This window comes from Dermacentor andersoni, chromosome 3, assembly GCF_023375885.2.
Source record: "Dermacentor andersoni chromosome 3, qqDerAnde1_hic_scaffold, whole genome shotgun sequence".
Classification (NCBI taxonomy): Eukaryota; Metazoa; Arthropoda; class Arachnida; order Ixodida; family Ixodidae; genus Dermacentor; species Dermacentor andersoni.
Window position 1 is genome coordinate 31,037,160 of NC_092816.1, and position 20,341 is coordinate 31,057,500.

Here is a 20,341-nt window from a genome sequence, read left to right on the forward strand (position 1 = left end):
ATGACTGGTTGCCTGCAGCGGAACGACTGCGCTGAAGTCTTGGCTGCAAGGTTTGGTGAGTGCGGGACTTTCTTCTTCTGAGTTTTGCCAGGCTTTTGTTAGTGTTAGAAACAGAGCTGGTAATTGTGGTTGTCGTTGCTACCGGGTTAGTTTGCGGCAAGACAATAGTAGGCAGTAGAGAAAGCAGCATTCAGAGCAGCCATGGATTTGAAGTCGTTGCGCAAACCGATATTACTGGAGCTTGCAAAAGAGTTGGGTCTGGATGTCTCAGACAAACTCAGAAAACCAGAACTGCTAAGGGCTATTCTTGAGTTAGAAGCTGAAGATGACGAGCTGTCGGATTGCCTTGAGACCATTGAGGAGCGGGCAAAAAGACATGAGCGCGAACTTATAGAGCAGAAAGAAAAAGAAGAGCGCGAACACGCTTTGGAATTGAAGCGTCTCGAGATAGAGATGGAACGCGCTCGTAATGGAAGTCAGGCACACGGTGCAGGAGAACGAGTAATGTTCAAAATGACTGACCTGATGCGGCCGTTTAAGCTTGGAGAGGACATTGGTTTGTTCCTGGTTAACTTTGAGCGAACGTGCGAGAAGCAGGGGTTCTCTCGGGAAACGTGGCCACAGCGCTTGCTCACTTTGCTACCCGGCGAGGCGGCCGACGTAGTCGCTCGCTTGGAGAGAGAGGAGGCAGAGGATTTCGACAAAGTGAAATCGAGTCTGCTAAAAAAGTACCGGCTGTCAGCGGAGGCGTTCCGTCGGAAGTTTCGGGAAAATGAGAAAGGCAAAAGTGAGTCATATACAGAGTTTGCGTACAGGCTTATGTCAAACATGCAGGAGTGGCTCAAAGAAGAGAAAGCGTTTGGTGACCACGAGAAAGTTCTGCAGTGTTTCGGGCTAGAACAGTTTTATAGTCGGTTACCTGAGAACGTGCGGTACTGGGTCTTGGATAGGCCAGACGTTAGTACGGTGGCTAGAGCCGCTGAGTTAGCCGAGGAGTTTGTGACGCGTCGGGCTCGCGGAGCTAAGGACGGTCAAAAGGGTGAATTTGGCTCCAAGTTTGAGAGGCCGAAGTTCACACCCATGAGAGCAAAGGGGGATACACGTAGTGCGGATGCGAGTGAAAGCAGTCCGACCGAACGTAAGGAAACGGCGGCAACCGAAGCCGAACGCAGAAAGCGGTTCGAGATGAGGCAAGCGCGCGTTTGTTATACGTGCCAGAAGCCGGGTCACTTTTCGGCGCAGTGTCCGACCGAACGTAAGGAGACGGCGGCAGCCGAAGCCGAACGCAGAAAGCGGTTCGAGGCGAGGCAAGCGCGCCTGTGTTATACGTGCCAGAAGCCGGGTCACTTTTCGGCGCAGTGCCCAGAAACAAAACCAAAAGTCGTGTTTTTTTCATTAGGCAGCACTGACGAGAACATCAAGCTTCTCGAGCCTTACATGCGAGACCTCCTCGTGAACGGGAAAGAGTGCCGAGTGCTTCGCGATACCGCAGCTACGATGGATGTAGTTCATCCCTCTTACGTAGAACCCGATATGTTCACGGGCGAGTGCGCATGGATCAAGCAAGCAGTGGAAGCTCATAGCGTGTGTCTGCCGGTAGCAAAAGTGCTTATTGAAGGACCTTTCGGAGCACTTGAGACGGAGGCCGCAGTGTCATCTATGCTGCCCCCACAGTACCCGTACCTATTTTCGAACAGGTCCGATCACCTCCTGCGCGAGAAGGGGCTTTTGTTTGGTGAGGCTAGCGTTCAGGCCTTAACCAGATCGAAGGTTCGGGAGCTCGCTGCAAAGGCGGTAGATGCGGGACCGACGTTGTTGAACGATGAAAAAGGGTCAGAGGCGCAGCAAGCTGGTATTCGGAGCACGCCCGAACGGGATAAAATTGAGCCTGCAGCGTTAAAGGCACCAGATACTGGAGAGGAAATTCCCGATGCGGGAAAGTTAGAAGAGCTTCCGGGACTAGGCTCAGTGATGAACAGGAAAGACACCGATCAAGTCATTAGTGACTTAATAAGTAAAGCATCGCTGTCGCCTGAGCAGAAAACCGAACTACACCAGCTCTTACAAGAGTTTCAAGGTCTGTTCTCTGAGAGGCCTGGTAGGACTTCTGTCCTTACTCATGACATAGAACTTACCTCCCCAGAGCCAGTACGATCCAAGGCGTACCGGGTGTCACCCCGCCAGAGCGATATTATGGAGGCTGAGGTAAAGAAAATGCTACAGCTCGGTGTTATTGAAGCGGGTGAGAGTGATTATACCTCCCCTTTGATTTTAGTTGAGGTACCGGGCAAGGAACCTCGTCCTTGCGTCGACTACCGCAGGCTTAATTCCATCACTAAGGATCAAATTTATCCGATCCCTAACATCGAGGAGCGCCTTGAGAGAGTGAGTAGCGCTCAGTTTATTTCCACCCTAGATCTTGTCAGGGGTTATTGGCAGGTTCCACTTACAGAAGAGGCTAGTAGGTATGCGGCGTTCATTTCACCACTGGGGACATTCCGTCCTAAAGTTTTGAGTTTTGGTTTGAAGAACGCGCCATACTGCTTTTCAAGCCTCATGGATAAAGTGTTGCGGGGACAGCAAGAATTCGCTTTACCGTATCTAGACGACGTAGCGATATTCTCCGCATCCTGGCCTGAGCATATGGCGCACTTGCGGGCAGTGCTAACCCGCCTGCGCGATGCGGGCTTGACAGTCAAGGCTCCCAAGTGCCAGTTAGCACAGGCCGAGGTTGTCTACCTCGGACACGTGATTGGTCGGGGTCGTCGCCGCCCCTCTGAAATAAAGGTGGCCGCTGTGCGAGACTTCCCGCAACCGCGTACGAAGACCGATATTCGGTCGTTCTTAGGTGTCGCCGGCTACTATCGGAGGTACATCCCCAGGTACTCTGATATCGCGGCTCCCTTGACGGATGCTCTAAGAAAGACAGAGCCGCAAACAGTCGTCTGGGAGGAGACGAAGGAAAGGGCTTTTAGCGCCCTAAAGAGCGCCCTAACAAGCCAGCCGGTGCTACGATCGCCCGACTACACAAAAGGGTTCGTTGTTCAGTGTGATGCTAGTGAGCGAGGCATGGGCGTTGTACTGTGCCAACGGGAAAATGGAGAAGTAGAACACCCCGTCCTGTATGCTAGTCGTAAGCTGACCAGTCGTGAGCAGGCGTATAGCGCCACCGAGAAAGAGTGTGCGTGTATCGTGTGGGCGGTTCAGAAATTGTCATGTTACCTAGCTGGCTCGAGGTTTATCATTGAAACGGATCACTGCCCTCTCCAATGGCTGCAGACCATCTCTCCCAAAAATGGCCGCCTCCTGCGCTGGAGCCTCGCTTTGCAACAATATTCCTTTGAGGTGCGTTACAAAAAGGGGAGTCTCAACGGTAACGCCGATGGCTTAAGTCGAAGCCCCTAACGTGGGAATCAGCCTCAAAATTGCTTGTTACTGATGTTTTTCTTCCTGAGGCAGGATTTTTAACCTATTGCTTTTGTGTAGTGTTTCAAAGTGATGATGTGCTTTTTAGTGCAATTTTTTCGATTTGTGGACGCGTTCTGAGTGCTGCTAAACTACTGTAAAGAACTAGGCAGCAGTATAAAAGGGGAAAGAGCCTGGCAGGGCTTAGTGAGGGTTGTGCCGTGCTTGCTGACTGAGCGGTTGACTTTCAGGCGTGGTTCTAACGCTTGCCGGAAACGAGAACAAAAATGTCAACTCTCCCGAAGTCACTTTGCAGTGTCCTGTGGGCACCTGAACGTGAGAACGAGGGCTTCTCTGTGCGCTGCGCTCAAGAAACGCCAAAGGACGCCCGACTTCGGTTATGAGCATCATCGAGCGACATCCCTCCGGACAGCGGATGCAGTCCCCTGACCATCGGGATCTCCTTCCCCCGGCGGGGCGGTCTGTTACGTTTCGCCTACAACGCGCGGTAATGCCGGCGCGGATGCAACGGACGCCGGGGCTTTGTTCAAAGCGGCGGACATTTTGGCCTGTTCGACGCCGCCGCAACGCCTACCCGCCAAGCGTGTCCAGGCGTGTTTCAGTGCCACGTGTCTTCGTGTGTGCGTGTGTGTGTGTGTGCCCTCGCTTGTCAAAGCGCGGCAGCCGGGGAGCGGAGTTCCCCGAATGAGGAGCCTGGACGTCTCTCGGCTCAACAGTTCGCGCCGTCGTGGGCTCCTGCTGCGCCGTCCCGTGACCTTCATCCCGTGACCTTCCCTCCTTCCCTTTTGGACCGCGACGCCGAGGGTATAAGAGCAGCTGCCCCCGGACGCCAGAGGAGAGGCTCCGATTTGTACTGTTGAGTTACGTGCTCTCCCGTCTCTCCACTTCGGTCGAACTGACCGGCCGCTCTTTTGCTATGTTAGAATAAACAAGTTGTTCTGTTACCAGTCTTCTCATGCTTTGCCGGGACCTTCGGATGCTTCCAGTGCCCCAGGCCGCCAGGCCAACGCTACCCTTGGGGCTTGCGACCCATTGGCAATAACGGGCGTCAGCACCGAGACCCCAACAACTCGTGCCAGCGGTACGATTCCAACAGGGGCCTGGCCTCATAGTTCATTGGCCCAGAAAGCAGTTCGAGCGCTTTTTCGCTACCTGAGGGAAACAGACTTGAGTGCCAGACTGTAGACATCCTATACCTAAGTTCTCTCTCTCCCTCTTTCACTCCCCATTCCCCTCCCCACGTGTAGGGTAGCAAACTGGACTCAGTCTAGTTAACCTCCCTGACTTTCTGTCTTCCCTTCTCTCTCTCTCTCTCTCTCTCTAAGGAAAATAATAAGTATCAGTTTGAGGTATCATGCGCATTTTCTTTACCCGTAAACGTAAAAAGATAATTTCCCTAAATTGAAAGTGCTTGAAAACGCGCTTTCTATTCCGGCGTAGTAGATAGGGTGCGCGACCGAAAATTTATTTTGGGCCTCGGGTTCGCTGCTATCATCGTGCGCGTAAGTGAAGTGCTTGGCGCATCTCTCCTCGCGTCCCCGCACACCTTCTTCGCTTCGCATTCACCCTCTGTGTAAAATAGCAACCACCTTTTGCCACCTCTTTTCCATATTTCTCCTCCTCCTTCTTCACGCCCCTCCGACAACCCGTCTCCTCCCTTTCTCTTAGTGCGGAGACGCTGGCTAATACTGTGCTGGTTCAGTCCGAACACTGTGCATTCCTTCAAATGTATTCACTATCTCTATTTATGTAAACATACTCGTCTCCACATATTCCTTGCATCGACACGCAGCATATATATATATATATATATATATATATATATATATATATATATATATATATATATATATATATATATATATATATAGGATTTGAAGTGTGGGACTATCAAATTGTGGAGCATTGTAGATGCTCCACGATCATGTGGCCTTTCACATGAGTCTACATAGTGCTTATACGCAGTATATGGAGTATGCGCAGTATACCATATTTGTTTATAGGAGAGTCTATACATAAAACTTAATTGGTGTTTGTCATTCATTAAAACTGCAAAGTGCAATTTTACAAGGAATGAGTCGCAGCCAGTCACGTGCCGTCGTCCACGTCATAGTGATATAGGCACCTACGTATGGGACGCCTGTTCTAGCTTCTAAAGCGCTTCGCTGTCACGGATAAATAAACTTAAAACATCGCCTCTTTCCTTCTCGCTTTCTCGCACCGACCATCCGTCCCTGCTTTTCGATCTCCCTGCTCGAAAAAAAAAAAGGAAAGCGTAATAAGGAAAGCAATAATCCACACGTACTCCAGATTCCACTCCCAAGTTCGAGTTTCCGGGGACACGTCGTCCGACCCGGGTCCGCCGATACGTGCAGGGCATGTGCGATGACCGACTCCCCTGCCGCCGACGCCGCAGGGTATCGTTCTTCTCTCGGTGTTTATTACGATCATAATTATGCTGTTGCTTTCGCACAACCGCTAGTTGACGCTGCTCCGAGGTCGGGATCGCTGACCCGCGCAGTGCATCGAGTGTCCCGAGCGCGGAAGGCAGCCAGTCGCACAGAATGAAAGCAAATTGCACTCGCAAAGGAGTCTTGTGCGTGCACGTACACCCCGTTTGATCGAGATCGGAATCACTGGCGCGCGCGCGCGTGCGAACGTAGGCCAGAATAATTTGGCGGTTGCGTTTGCAAGCCATGTCGGAGCGAATGAGCCGACTGACTGATCGGGACCGTGCCGCTTACTTCGGGAGCAAGCTTCGCTTTGAGGCGTACGGCTTTCTGGGTGCGTTTGGGATACTTAACTCGCAGAGTCGTTGAACCAAATAAAAAGTTGCTCTCTTGTAATGGAAAACTGGGGATGTTTGCCTGACTGACAACGGCCTATAGCGTGCCTCTCCAGTGTGAGACATGCAGTGACCAAATCGCACATGAATGCACGGATACGCACGAACATTCAGGCTAGTTTCTGCGTTAAAATATAGCAACTGTCGCGAAACAATGCGAGAACCATCACTTAGATTACGTCAGTTCAAGGGCTTTTCAAGAGTAGTTCAAAACCACAATTTGCATGACTGACGACGGCTATAGCCTGCCTCTCTAGTGTGAGACATGCAAATACCAAACTGCACATAAATGCGCGGACACGCAAAAACGTTCAGACTAGTTTCCGCGTTGAAATATAGCGACTGTCGCGAAATAATGTGAGCATGCACCATCACTTAGACTACGTCATTTCAAGTGCTTTTCCAGAGTAGTTCAAAACCACGATTTGATTACGAGGCACGTCGTAGTGGGGGACTCAGGATTAAGTTTTGACCACCACGGGATCTTTAACGTGCCTGCAACGCACGGGGCACAGGCGTTTTTCCATTGCACCCACATCGAATTGCGACCGCCACGGCCGGGTTTTGATACCGCGGCTTCGTGCTTAGCAGCGCAACGACATAGCCGCTAAGCCCCCCCGGCGCGTTATTACTGGTCAGAGGTTCTGCGTTCGCAGAAATTAGCATTTGAGCTCCTGCACTATTTGCTTACCCGCCAACTCGATAAAATGTGCCCTTTGGTAATATTTTGTTGAATAGTAACCTAAGATAACCGCTCATTCATTTATTGAACAGTAACCATAAAAAACTATTCTTTTTTATTACGACACCAACTACACGGACACTCCAAGCGCATTCCTGCCGTCGGCGTCGCCGTGAGCTTCCGCGTGAAGTCCAAGGGCGATAACACCGTCGCCACGCGCGCTACGCTGTATGTGCAAGTGTAAGCGTGCGAGGCGAGCCAACGATCGCGGCTCAGTCTCACCTGCGCGAAAGGGACGATTGCGAAGAGGAAGCGCGCCGTCTTCTGTCGCACGCGAAGCACCCAACGTTGCGAGGCGCACAACGTTGCTTTTTAATTTTGTTTTTACTTTTCGCCTTCTCATCAATAAAAGTTCTGGCTGCGCGCGGTCGCGCGGCCTTATCTTGAGAGCGATCTGCGTAGGGGGCAGAGTCTAGGCACGTCTGTGGCTCGTAGCTTTGGGGGTGCTATGTGTCCTCGGCGCCCGCTTTACCTTGAAGCAATAGGCAGCACGAATGTCACTTCGCTCGCTGCTGCTGCCGAGTTTCCTCACGCCAGCGTTTTGACAGCGAGTGCCCGCAGTCATCGAGTGCAATCTGTTCATGTTTGCTGTGCGCGCTGACACCATGCTTATTAATTTAGTTAGCGAGCGAATGTTTTCAAGTTCATACGGCCAATAAAAGTGCTATCCTTAGTTCGTATAGCTGTCTGCTAACTTGATATCGCAGTCTATGATTCGCCTTTCGGGTGAAACTGCGTCTTTCTGCAATTAATGAACACCAAACCAATGTCTATCTATTTAGTTTTCGCCTTTGTTCGGTACAGAATGGATTTCGTTTCGCATTGTGATCGTTCTAAGCGCAACAAGTATGGAGCGGCTCAGCATTCGAAGATGAACATGATTCAAGCGCCGATACTACACGTTCGCATGAGCTCTCAAGTGCACCCCATGTGCAGTTTGTCACATGTGAAGGGAACACAATCACTCAAGCGGGCTTCACCACGGACTAATGATTCTTGCGGAGAAGCCATGCTGTGACGACAGCTCGGGAAGGCGCACGCGTACGCATGGAAGATTTCGAGGCAGCACACCCGACTTGCGAATGCATCACACATGCGCGTAAACGTTACTTTCGCTGACGGCTTACGTTTTCACGTTTTGACTCGATTTGATTCGGCATCAATCTGCACTGCGCTGACAGTACTTAGCAGTGTGCTCGCGTCACTTCGCGTTACCTATGTACAACTAGCAGCGCGCTTGTGCCGCTTTTACAGTGTGTTAACGCCACATTGCAGTTTTACTTCAAACGGCCTGGAAGCCCAAATGGTCATATATTCCACGCAATTATCCGAACTCGTTGTGCACAAGATGTCGCTAAATATAATTTGCCTTCTTCTTCGTTCACTCAAGTCCTCCTCGTGGACCACTGCGCGTACCGCACACCTGCGTCGCTACATGTTAGAATCTCCTAACGTATCCCTGCATGCACGTATATGCACCCGATGTTCTAATGCCTTCTACTGTACGATCGCGACGTCGAACGTACGCGGGTTTGAATATTCTTCAAGCAGGTGTGCACATATCGTGTACGCGTACACACGTACACGATTCCTTATCGTTGGCATAAAAAAAATGCTTATAGTGCGTTGGTTCAGCGGCGAACCCTTAATCGACACTGTTTCGTTTTGATACTGGCCGCAGTAGCTTTATTCCTTTCGCTTGTGGGTGGTTAAGCGTACCGGTCACTTCGGGATTATTTGAGATTGAAATAAACAGGCTTTGAATAGAAACACGCTTTACGAACTGTTTGTCTCGGGGCACGTTTTTAATGACATGCCTAAAGTGCTCATGATTATAGAAGCATACACTGGCCGACTGATCTACTCGGCGAGGCTTTAAAAAAGATGTAAAGGAAACTAACCAAGTGATATCGATACCAGCTAAAGACAAAAAACGCAGCCTGTCAATCACTTATTAGGCGCAAAGAAATTTCTAGTAGCTAGGAGTAACGAATACAAACACCCGCTATTTCGACTCAGACGGCCCCTGTTTTTTTTTTTTTCCACTCCATTCTTTATTAGTCGTTCCTGCATATCCTTGCGCGTGTCCGTGCGTTAGCTGAGCTAGGAAAACCGAGCTCGTAGTGCTAATGCTGACGTACGCGCTTGATTGTGCGTCAGGTTCGAGGCTGTCCATCAATTAGGCGTACTTTCGAAAGGCCCCCTGGTGCTTGGAAGTAACGAAATGTCGACTAATTTCCAAATGAATCCTTCGTCTCTTATATTCACTTTTTTTTTTGTAGAGCTTGTATTTGAAAGACTAATGTGGTCACTATCGAGAGAACTCACTTAGGTTGCGTAGTTGAAGTAGCAGAAACTTTCTAAAGGTGATTTCGGTCACACGTCAGCGGTCATTATACCCCACGGCTCCTAACTCATTTAATCTTATTTCATTTAGTTCGCCTTCAAAGTCTCTAGGCGTTACGTAAGAATTGGGAGGGGGGGAGGAGGCATGCAGCAGTACATATGCAGACGCGACATACAGGGTGTCCCAGCTAACATTAGCCAAGCTTTGAAAGACAAAATATATAATTTACGAGGCCGCACCCAATGGTACTCTGTCAGCAGGGACGTACCACACCAGCGGGATTTCTTTTTTTGACAATTGGGCTATTGCTAATTAGATTAGAATAATTTACGAACTTTTTAATTACTGAATTGAGGACGCGTGTTTTGATATAAAAGTAATAACTATGTTCACGCCCGATTCAGTTGTTTTCAGTTGTTTTCATCAAGGCATTCCTTCGCAAGGAATGCGTTAGGAGGAGTAGGCCTTAGCACAGGACGAACTACCATTTCTCTATTCAGATATACGCGAAACAAAGAAATGCTCTTCGAGAACCGCTCAACCGAATTAACGAAAGTTTTCGCATTTAAGAGAGAGAGAGAGAGAGAGAGAGCTCAATTCCATTGGCTGCAGGGTGTAGATTATTTACATAGGGCACTTACATTTTATTTGTATTTTTTTCTCCTATATGCAACAAGCCTATTCAAATAGGTTTTGTAAATGTTGAGCAGGACGATTTCTCCAATCCTTCGTGTGTAGGCAGGAGCTCCTGATGTTGTAGGCTTTCCTCTTCGAGCTCGCCTTAAGCCTTCTACAGGATGAGCCTCCGTAACTTCGAGATCTCAACCACGGGCGGGACCTACGTCTCTGTCATGCGTTAAAAAATATTTCTGGTTTTCTTGGGCAACACAGACCTTAATCTATAGCTGTGTGAAGGTCCATCTCTCTCTCTCTCTCTCTCTCTCTCTCTCTCTCTCTCTCTCTCTGTTATCTCTTTGCGCGCACGTAGACAGTGTGTGTGTGTGCTTGCGTGTGTGTAGGTGATTGTCTGTGCGTGCGTGTGCAGGTGCGTGCGCATGTCGGATGGGGGAGGAGGGTGCGGTGCGCGTCCCTCACAAACGCACAAGAGCGCCATCTCTAAAATTCTATGGGCATTTCGACTTCGCTAGAATTACGAAAAGCGTGTTGCTTGAACCTTAGAGAAGCCAGCTTATTTAGATTACAGAAAAATGGGTTCGTTGGACACGCATACACATTTGCTGGTTTGTTATTGTTTCCTGGTGTCATATGTACACTACATTGCAGTAACTTGTTTGTTTTTCGTTAACGCTGCTTCTCTTGAGCTTGTATAACGTTTTCTTTGTTTTGTATAATTGTTTATACTTCGTATTTGTTATGCGTGTCCGTTACCGAATTTAATCATGTGTTCTGTTTTGTGCATGTGCAGTCTCTCTGTTGAGCTGTGTATAGTATGACACGGGCTACGTCAGGCGGATGACTTCGTCTTTTAGCCTTGTCATCGAAGACCATCCCGGTGTCTAAAATAATTCGCAATATATAAATATGCAGTGCCTGGGGGAGAATCATGTACTTCGGATTTTGCCACGCGCCACGACTTGTGCTCTTACTATATCACACCGACATAGGAAAAGAAAAGGTATCCACTACTGCGTTGGCACCCTCACAATAACGCAAGAAACTGCTCTAACGCAAAACTGTTCTAAGAAAAAGAAAAAAGAAAACAAGTTTTGAACAAACAGATAAACCCACTTTTGTTCACTGGCTTTACTCAAGAACAATACATAAATGTTGCGTAACTGCATGCCTTTCGCCAGATTGTTTTGGCTCGCATTCTCTAATTCTTATGCGCCGTCTTTTGCCATTGCAGTATGCTGATCCTTCTGGGTACAGTGGTCGGTGGAATCGCACAGTGAGTCAACTCGGCTTTCTTTTCTTTTTTACTTCATTACACGTGGTTTGGTGGCGCATTGCCTATACTGAAGCAAGTGATGTTCAGTATAGAAGAGTTAGTTCTGTAGTGATTTTCGCACTTATCCACCGTTACTGCACGAGTGCATGCGTGCTTGAATGAAGCTGCAACGCCTGCGTGCATAGCCTGTTCAACCGCAAGGCCTAAGTGATATTGAAGAACCTGCGCCAAAGCGCGGACACGTACGTTATTCATTAACGTACTTCATTTGTCAGTCAATCAGGTCTCCATTGTGATCGTAACGGACGCAACGAGCGTTAAAGCGTCCTTGCGAAACGAGCTACCAAATGCAAAACGTCGAACTTGGACCTAAGCACTGGTTGATTGATTTGATAATGAAAGGTCAACAGAATAATTCTAGCAACCTGGGATTTTTTTAAGCGTACAACCAGAGACCGGTACGCGAGAATTTAGGCATTCCGCCCCCACCGGAACACGGCCCCTCGTGGGCAGGATTCGAACGCGCGGCCTCGTGTGAGGATGGATAAACCAGGTCTAAGTACCTCGTACAGGCTGGCCTACAACACGTTCCGGAACGTCGACCCACCTTTGTGCAAGGGAGTCTTTGTCATCGTTGGCCTGTTTAGCTGTGTGTGGTTAGAGGGGAAACTGCGCCGGCAGGTTCAGATATGTACAGGAGTTTACTTCATAATGAACTGAAACCGCATCTGCGTTCTCTTTGAACTTAACCTGAAAGAGAGCAATGGTATACACTGGAAAGCCGAAGGAAATAGTTTGCAAACTTAAAACTTCGACAGCTTACTAATAATGCAGAGCTAATGTACTTAGAAAGCGCGTTATTCCCTATCAGTTTTGGCATGTTAGATAGAATAAAGTTCACAAGGGTGGCTGGCGGTTCGGGCAAGTTGGTATTCACTGAAGTTTTCTGAATTATCACAAATCAGAATGAGTAAAGGAAACAATGTACATCAGTAAAAACACACAGAAATGAACAGGTGGCAGAGGGAGCGCTAAGATTGAAGACTAAACAGGCTAAAATTTGACAATCATGTAGCGTAAGCCGTCCTTGGGCGATAATAGTGTTCACATGTTTAAAACCATAGTTAGTCTTTACAGCAGCTGTGACTGTTACTATAGTTGAACTCGATCCCAGTCGATATGTACAAAACCACATTAGCTTCAGCGTTCAAAGAAAAAGAAAAAAAATGGAGGGGGAGGGGGAAGAAGATAGCGAGAACAAGCTGTTTTTTTTTTTTTTTACGCACGGTAATTTTGTTCGCAACCTTCTCTGAGTTTTGCGATGTACAGATATTACTTTCCAGAGAGAACTTTCGAAACGCAAGCTACATTGGCCCCCTCCCGGAAAAGATAATTTGCACGAGAGGGACATTTGTTGCCGGCGATGGGTCGTGCAAGTTACGTAAGAGCCGCAGCAAACAAGCCGAGCGTATGTCTGGTACGACTATCAAAACTAATCGCCGCCATGTGTTTCTTGCCTATGGCTTAGTGGCGGAACGACCGCCTGCTGTTGCGGAGATTAGAAAGGAAATTGAGAAATAACGTCGGTACACTCGTATTTTACACTCTTTCTGGGCAACAGAGCGTATAGCGTACGCAATGGCAAATGACTTCATTCCCTTTTTTTTTTTTTTGCTTTCAGCACTCGCATCAGGAAGCAGTGCTTCGCTTTAAATTATCCAGCTTTTATTACGGCTATGCTGGCTGATGTGTACGTCAATTCGTCTATTTGAATGCATATTGAAAAGGTTTGGAACGTGTTTGCATGATTTTTTTACTTGCTACCCGCCGTGGTGGCGCAGTGGCCTTGGTGTTTCGCTGCTAAGACCGAGATAGCGGAATGAAATCCCGGCCGCGGCGGCCCCATTTCGACGGGACGGAACGCAAGCACACCCGTGCGCTGTGCAATGGGTGCGCGTTAAGGAAACCCAGGAGGACAAAATTAATTCGGAGTCCCCCACTAGGGCGTGCCGCACAATCAAAGCGTAGTTTTGGCTCGTAAAGCCCCAGGAATTTTTTTTTATTTGCTTGCTTGGTCGTTCACTGGCCATCTGCTAGCCTCATGGCTAATTCAGTTAGTGATGCGACCGCCCCGTTCTGAAAATCGTCTCGGGTTCCGTTACGTTAGTTTATTCCAACTGCAAAAGTTTTTTTTTTTTCTAAATGTCGACACCATGGGCGTTCCTCTTGCACGTAAAATCGGAGATAACCGACTATACGTGTATGTATAACTTGCACGTAGCAAACGTTTTATGCCGCTGGGCAAACTTTTGAGAGAAAAAGAAACAAGTAAGACATTTTCCTGAAACCACATCCACCTGACACGTTTCCGGATCCTGTAAAAACGTGCTATTCTTTTTTCTACGGTGTATATGTGTGTGTGATTTTGTTTGTGTGTCGGTGTGGCTCCGTGTCTGCCTGTGTGCGCGCCTTTATGAAGACTAAAGACGACGCGAGTTCTTACTTGAACGCCACCGTTCGCGAAGACTCACTATGAGTCACTAGTAATAACTTCAAAGCAGCCTTTGGAAGAGAATCACCGCGAAGGTGGTTGATCCGAATCATTGCTTCTTCTAGAGCTTGGGCGCTTTCCTTGTCATTCAATACTGTGGCGCAGACGAAGTTAGACTTAGTTAGGCAGGTATGAATGATAGTCTTTAAAAAAGTTTTCTTTCGTCGTATCGGTTAGAAGGGCTGAAAACTTTCGATACCGTCGCAGCGCTTCCTTTTCTGCAACGGAGTTCGGTCGAATGACTCTCCATAAGCACTTTTTTACGCGCTTCGAAACTCGGCAACAATCGCATGTGCGTACAAACACCGCTATGCGGGCGGCGAGATTGAGGCGATATACTGCTCAAGGAAAGGATTATTGAATCGCCCAGCCTCGCCGAGCTACATAACTTAAACGAAGTGTGTTCTGTCTCAAGTAATACGCGGCCTGTTCCTATTTCCATCAACTTCCGGTACGTTTGTCTCGGCAAAGTTCCAGAGTTTCTCTCTTGTGAAACTTTCGTTTATAACGAAGAAGTCGGACTCGAGACTCAATTCAGGGAGGGGTATAGGAAGCTTTAGCTCGGCCCCAACTCCGACGCCGCCTGTATACTCGAATACATGTAAAACGCAGAAATCCTTATCTGAGATAAACCCCTTTCCAATTTTAACGAAATTTGCGGCACTTGAGAGAAAAAGCTAGATCCTAGTGAGCGTTGGAAGCCTAATTTCGAATTATGGCCTGAATTATTAAAAAATATTGCCGAAAATTGATAAGTTTGAAATAACTAGAAGTACAAAGCTTACAAATCCGAACTGGGCACCAAGAACAGATGTAGCAGTTCTGTAAATTGCATCCGGCAGAACATCTAAAATTGACAAATTTGATAAATGTAACTTAAATCTTACTTTAATTTGGTACGGTGTTTACGAAGGATCAGCAAAAGTGCTGCTCACATATTAGTAATGTATTTAACTTTGTTTTTAGTGACCAAGGAAAGGTACAAGAAATGAAGGAGGAAAGAAAAGAAAGAAACAAACATTCGTTGGTGGTTCTCAATAGCATTAAACAAGGGCTTCGCACAGGACACGTCGGTGATCTCGGAGCGTTCCTGTCTTTACGTAGGGTCAGGTTGTTCGTCACGCGATGCAAGCTTGACCCATTCCGCGTCTCTCACACTCCTTAAAGTATGGCACGAAGGACGGTAAACGAGAACTAATAAAAATTTCGCAAGCCACGCATCAATAAGTGTCGTGTAATTTATCCGATGTTTCGTTAACAAGCAACTTAATTGCTTTATACGACCACGTATTCCTACACTGGTGTTTGGTTTCTTCTGCGCACTGGGTGAGAACCTGTGGCGGCATCGGCAGCGCCTTGAGGCCGCAAGACAAAAGCTGCTTAGGTGGAGGCCGCTTGAGCGGCCGCAGAGGGCTACTGCATAAAGACACGTTGTTAATGGGAATTCGTTTTACTATAAAATATTCATTTGCAGGTTATACTTAAGTTCTTGTTCGTGGTTGGGTGGCACATACGCAGAACGTGCCCATGTCCTCCCATCGCCCACGACCGCGGCACTGGCAGAGCGCCGAAGACGCACTGCGACGCGGCAAACGTTATGCTACGTGCGGCACACTAACACAGACCGCCCACTGACCTCAAACTGCTGCTCCGCTATTACGGACTCTGTATCGGCCGTGATGATTCTGTTTGGACGGGAGCTTCAGCGGCACTTACACGGGATGGAGCAAAGTGCGCCGTCCACCGTAGTACCTATGGCAAACGCACATTAGGAGCAAGAATACCCAGCCAAATGGCCCCGTATATCGCGAAAAGTCTCTTGACAAAAGCCCCAGGCGTCTCTACCGGAACTCACGCATGCGCACGACGTCCGGGCAGATACGTAAAAGAAGCTCTCGTTCAAGATATGGCACGTGGACAATCACGCGCGGCCTGCTGTTATACTAGCCGGGCTAGAGGAGGAGACGCGCGCAATCCTCCCCTAGTGTGCGCGTTTGATCCCGTGACCTCCGAAATCGTGTGCATGGGGCATGCGGGAAGACGGCACACATCAAGCCACCAACCTTCTAGGTTCATCCTCGCACGCTTTCGCTCGCGCACAAAACGTACGGCAGCCCGGCGCGATCTTAACGCACTTGGACATTTCAGTACATCACGGCGATGACGACGGGGGAAAATAGCCTGGAATGGCCATATACTTGTTAACGCAATAATAATAATAATAATAATAATAATAATAATAATAATAATAATAATAATAATAATGTTGGCAGCTTGCGTCGCTTACCTCTTCACAGTACTTAACTGTCATGTAAAGTTTTCTTTTTGACTGCTTGGTCAGTTCACAAGTGCACCTTTACCGAGGCTTATAACTGTTCATGGGCACTTGAAAAATACACGAATTAAATTTAATTGAAACTAAAACGATCTGAAATTTGAAAGTGTAGCGCTGTGGTGTGTTACTTTGCGTTGTTTCGTCTGCGCTGAACGCGCTCTGTCGCGAATATTATCAACCAAGTAGCCCAGCGCACTGTCCTACTCGCTCGACGCGGTCTGTTGCTATAGCGATGACATTCTGCTGCTGAGTGTAAGGTCGCGGGTTCGCCTTGCGGTTGCATTTCGAGGCGAGTATAGAATGCAATAACGCTCGTCTACCAAGCATGGAGTGCACGTTGAAGAACCCCGGGAGGGTCATAATTAACCCTGAGCCCTCCATCGGGTCGTCTCTCATTGTGCCATGCGCTTTGCCTTGAGATATCAAGCCTCATCGTTGTATGACTCAGTCAACGTCGTACTTGTCGATGAGCTTCTTTTACTACACTGTGCCTCGTTTAAGTCAGCCTCGCGCACCGCGTGCACTGCTTTCTGAGTCACTGTACCTGTTCGCTGTGTTGACTTTTACGCGCTTGTTGATGGTTTTCAGTGTGGTATGCTCGACAATTGCTTTTCCCAAGATCGTTTTGCATTTTTGTCTCGCCGCAGCGTGACGCACTCGGACTATGTGCCCAAGTTCTCGCCGGACTTGTTTTTCCTCTTCCTGCTTCCTCCGTGAGTACCACTTCAGATGTTTCGTCTATTATTTTTTTTTTTATATTACAGCATCACTTCCGGTGTTTTTTTTTTTGTATTTCAAGTCCGGTATTTTGTTTTGAGGCTACGCCCAGCGGATGCCCTTTTTGATGCAAAAGAATCAATTGGCTCATTGAGCGAGAAAGCCAGCGAAACGGTGCATTTAGTTCCCATTGGCTGCGACGAGACGTCACGTGCGCGGGCGAAAGGGTACGCATGCTGCGGCGCTGGTGCGCCTGGTGTTGCGTGAGGGGAGAGGGCATCGCCACGACGTCACGTCACTCTCGCTCTTGGAGGTCTGTGTTGTCCGCGCGTTCCTTGTCTGTGCAAACTCTCGCCTGCGTTCTAGCTTCGCCTCAGTAATCGCTATAAAGAAATTATTGCATAATAAACAAAATAAATTTGAAAGGAAGAACGTTGTGAGCAGTGTTTCGAGCCGACGAACCCAAGGTCAGAGGCCAAGTGCTACAGCATCTGACCGTGCTAAACCACAGTGCTACCCACAGGGCTAAACCAGCATCTTCTAGATAGTAGGCCTATGCATTCTACCTCATGACACCGCGTTACGAGGGCGAATCAGAAAGTATTTGACCCTATGTTTTATTCACCAAAATAAGGTACATGGGGGTGATTACAAATATACACGCTACTCTACGTACCTTACAGTATATGTCTACATAGTCCCCACACCGGTTCAAACATTTGTCCCATCGCAGCACAACTTGAGAAATGTGGTCGTCAGTCAGCGACGCACGCGGCCTCCCCGAGCGCTCATTGTCATGCAACTCTTCACGTCCCTTTGCGAACTCACACCACCACCACCTCGCACTTCATACGTGGAGGAAATTTCCCCAGCGGATTTAGATGGGCGTTCGTCCCTTGCTCCACAGAAAACTAATCACACTTCCTTGCTCGTATGTCGTGGACGTGTGAAGCGAAAGCAGCGGCGCCGTGACAGCGGCGCCGTGCCGCAGAGCTACCGGCAGATAAGGCCGGGCCGGTCCAAGAAAGGTCCACCGCTGGGAATATATAAATTGACTTCGCATTTACAGCCGTAATTTGGCTAAGAGAACAGGCGCACTGACGTTCTGATTAGCCCTCGTACTTGTACCGAAATTTCCATTTCCAAGCCTGGCGTGACGAAAGTAGTGACGTCGAAATCACCGCGGCTTACTCGAGAACGTCTCCATTAGATTCTGTGACCGTCGGTCAAGGTAGCATGTCGTCACAGATCGAAGTGCACCGACCTTGCTCTATCGAGCAGGCGTTCGCCAAGCGTCTATCTATCTATCTATCTATCTATCTATCTATCTGTCTATCTGTCTGTCTGTCTGTCTGTCTGTCTGTCTGTCTGTCTGTCTGTCTGTCTGTCTGTCTGTCTGTCTGTCTGTCTGTCTGTCTGTCTGTCTGTCTGTCTGTCTGTCTGTCTGTCTGTCTGTCTGACTGACTGACTGACTGACTGACTGACTGACTGACTGACTGACTGACTGACTGACTGACTGACTGACTGACTGACTGACTGACTGACTGACTGACTGACTGACTGACTGACTGACTGACTGACTGACTGACTGACTGACTGACTGACTGACTGACTGACTGACTGACTGACTGACTGACTGACTGACTGACTGACTGACTGACTGACTGACTGACTGACTGACTGACTGACTGACTGACTGACTGACTGACTGACTGACTGACTGACTGACTGACTGACTGACTGACTGACTGACTGACTGACTGACTGACTGACTGACTGACTGACTGACTGACTGACTGACTGACTGACTGACTGACTGACTGACTGACTGACTGACTGACTGACTGACTGACTGACTGACTGACTGACTGACTGACTGACTGACTGACTGACTGACTGACTGACTGACTGACTGACTGACTGACTGACTGACTGACTGACTGACTGACTGACTGACTGACTGACTGACTGACTGACTGACTGACTGACTGACTGACTGACTGACTGACTGACTGACTGACTGACTGACTGACTGACTGACTGACTGACTGACTGACTGACTGACTGACTGACTGACTGACTGACTGACTGACTGACTGACTGACTGACTGACTGACTGACTGACTGACTGACTGACTGACTGACTGACTGACCTGACTGACTGACTGACTGACTGACTGACTGACTGACTGACTGACTGACTGACTGACTGACTGACTGACTGACTGACTGACTGACTGACTGACTGACTGACTGACTGACTGACTGACTGACTGACTGACTGACTGACTGACTGACTGACTGACTGACTGACTGACTGACTGACTGACTGACTGACTGACTGACTGACTGACTGACTGACTGACTGACTGACTGACTGACTGACTGACTGACTGACTGACTGACTGACTGACTGACTGACTGACTGACTGACTGACTGACTGACTGACTGACTGACTGACTGACTGACTGACTGACTGACTGACTGACTGACTGACTGACTGACTGACTGACTGACTGACTGACTGACTGACTGACTGACTGACTGACTGACTGACTGACTGACTGACTGACTGACTGACTGACTGACTGACTGACTGACTGACTGACTGACTGACTGACTGACTGACTGACTGACTGACTGACTGACTGACTGACTGACTGACTGACTGACTGACTGACTGACTGACTGACTGACTGACTGACTGACTGACTGACTGACTGACTGACTGACTGACTGACTGACTGACTGACTGACTGACTGACTGACTGACTGACTGACTGACTGACTGACTGACTGACTGACTGACTGACTGACTGACTGACTGACTGACTGACTGACTGACTGACTGACTGACTGACTGACTGACTGACTGACTGACTGACTGACTGACTGACTGACTGACTGACTGACTGACTGACTGACTGACTGACTGACTGACTGACTGACTGACTGACTGACTGACTGACTGACTGACTGACTGACTGACTGACTGACTGACTGACTGACTGACTGACTGACTGACTGACTGACTGACTGACTGACTGACTGACTGACTGACTGACTGACTGACTGACTGACTGACTGACTGACTGACTGACTGACTGACTGACTGACTGACTGACTGACTGACTGACTGACTGACTGACTGACTGACTGACTGACTGACTGACTGACTGACTGACTGACTGACTCTGACTGACTGACTGACTGACTGACTGACTGACTGACTGACTGACTGACTGACTGACTGACTGACTGACTGACTGACTGACTGACTGACTGACTGACTGACTGACTGACTGACTGACTGACTGACTGACTGACTGACTGACTGACTGACTGACTGACTGACCTGACTGACTGACTGACTGACTGACTGACTGACTGACTGACTGACTGACTGACTGACTGACTGACTGACTGACTGACTGACTGACTGACTGACTGACTGACTGACTGACTGAC

The 20,341-nt window shown here is 48.6% G+C and overlaps 1 protein-coding gene across 6 annotated transcripts in view; it reads left to right on the plus strand.

Annotated features, from left to right (window-relative positions):
• The window catches only part of LOC126520842 (uncharacterized), a 383,777-nt gene that overhangs the window by 257,002 nt on the left and 106,434 nt on the right, over nucleotides 1-20,341 (plus strand). For all 6 annotated transcript variants that reach the window (XM_055065013.2, XM_055065027.2, XM_055065028.2 and 3 more), the window contains exons 6-7: nucleotides 11,228-11,269; nucleotides 16,803-16,868. In XM_055065013.2, coding sequence (XP_054920988.2) covers nucleotides 11,228-11,269; nucleotides 16,803-16,868 — 108 coding nt within the window. The remainder of the gene's footprint in view (nucleotides 1-11,227; nucleotides 11,270-16,802; nucleotides 16,869-20,341) is intronic.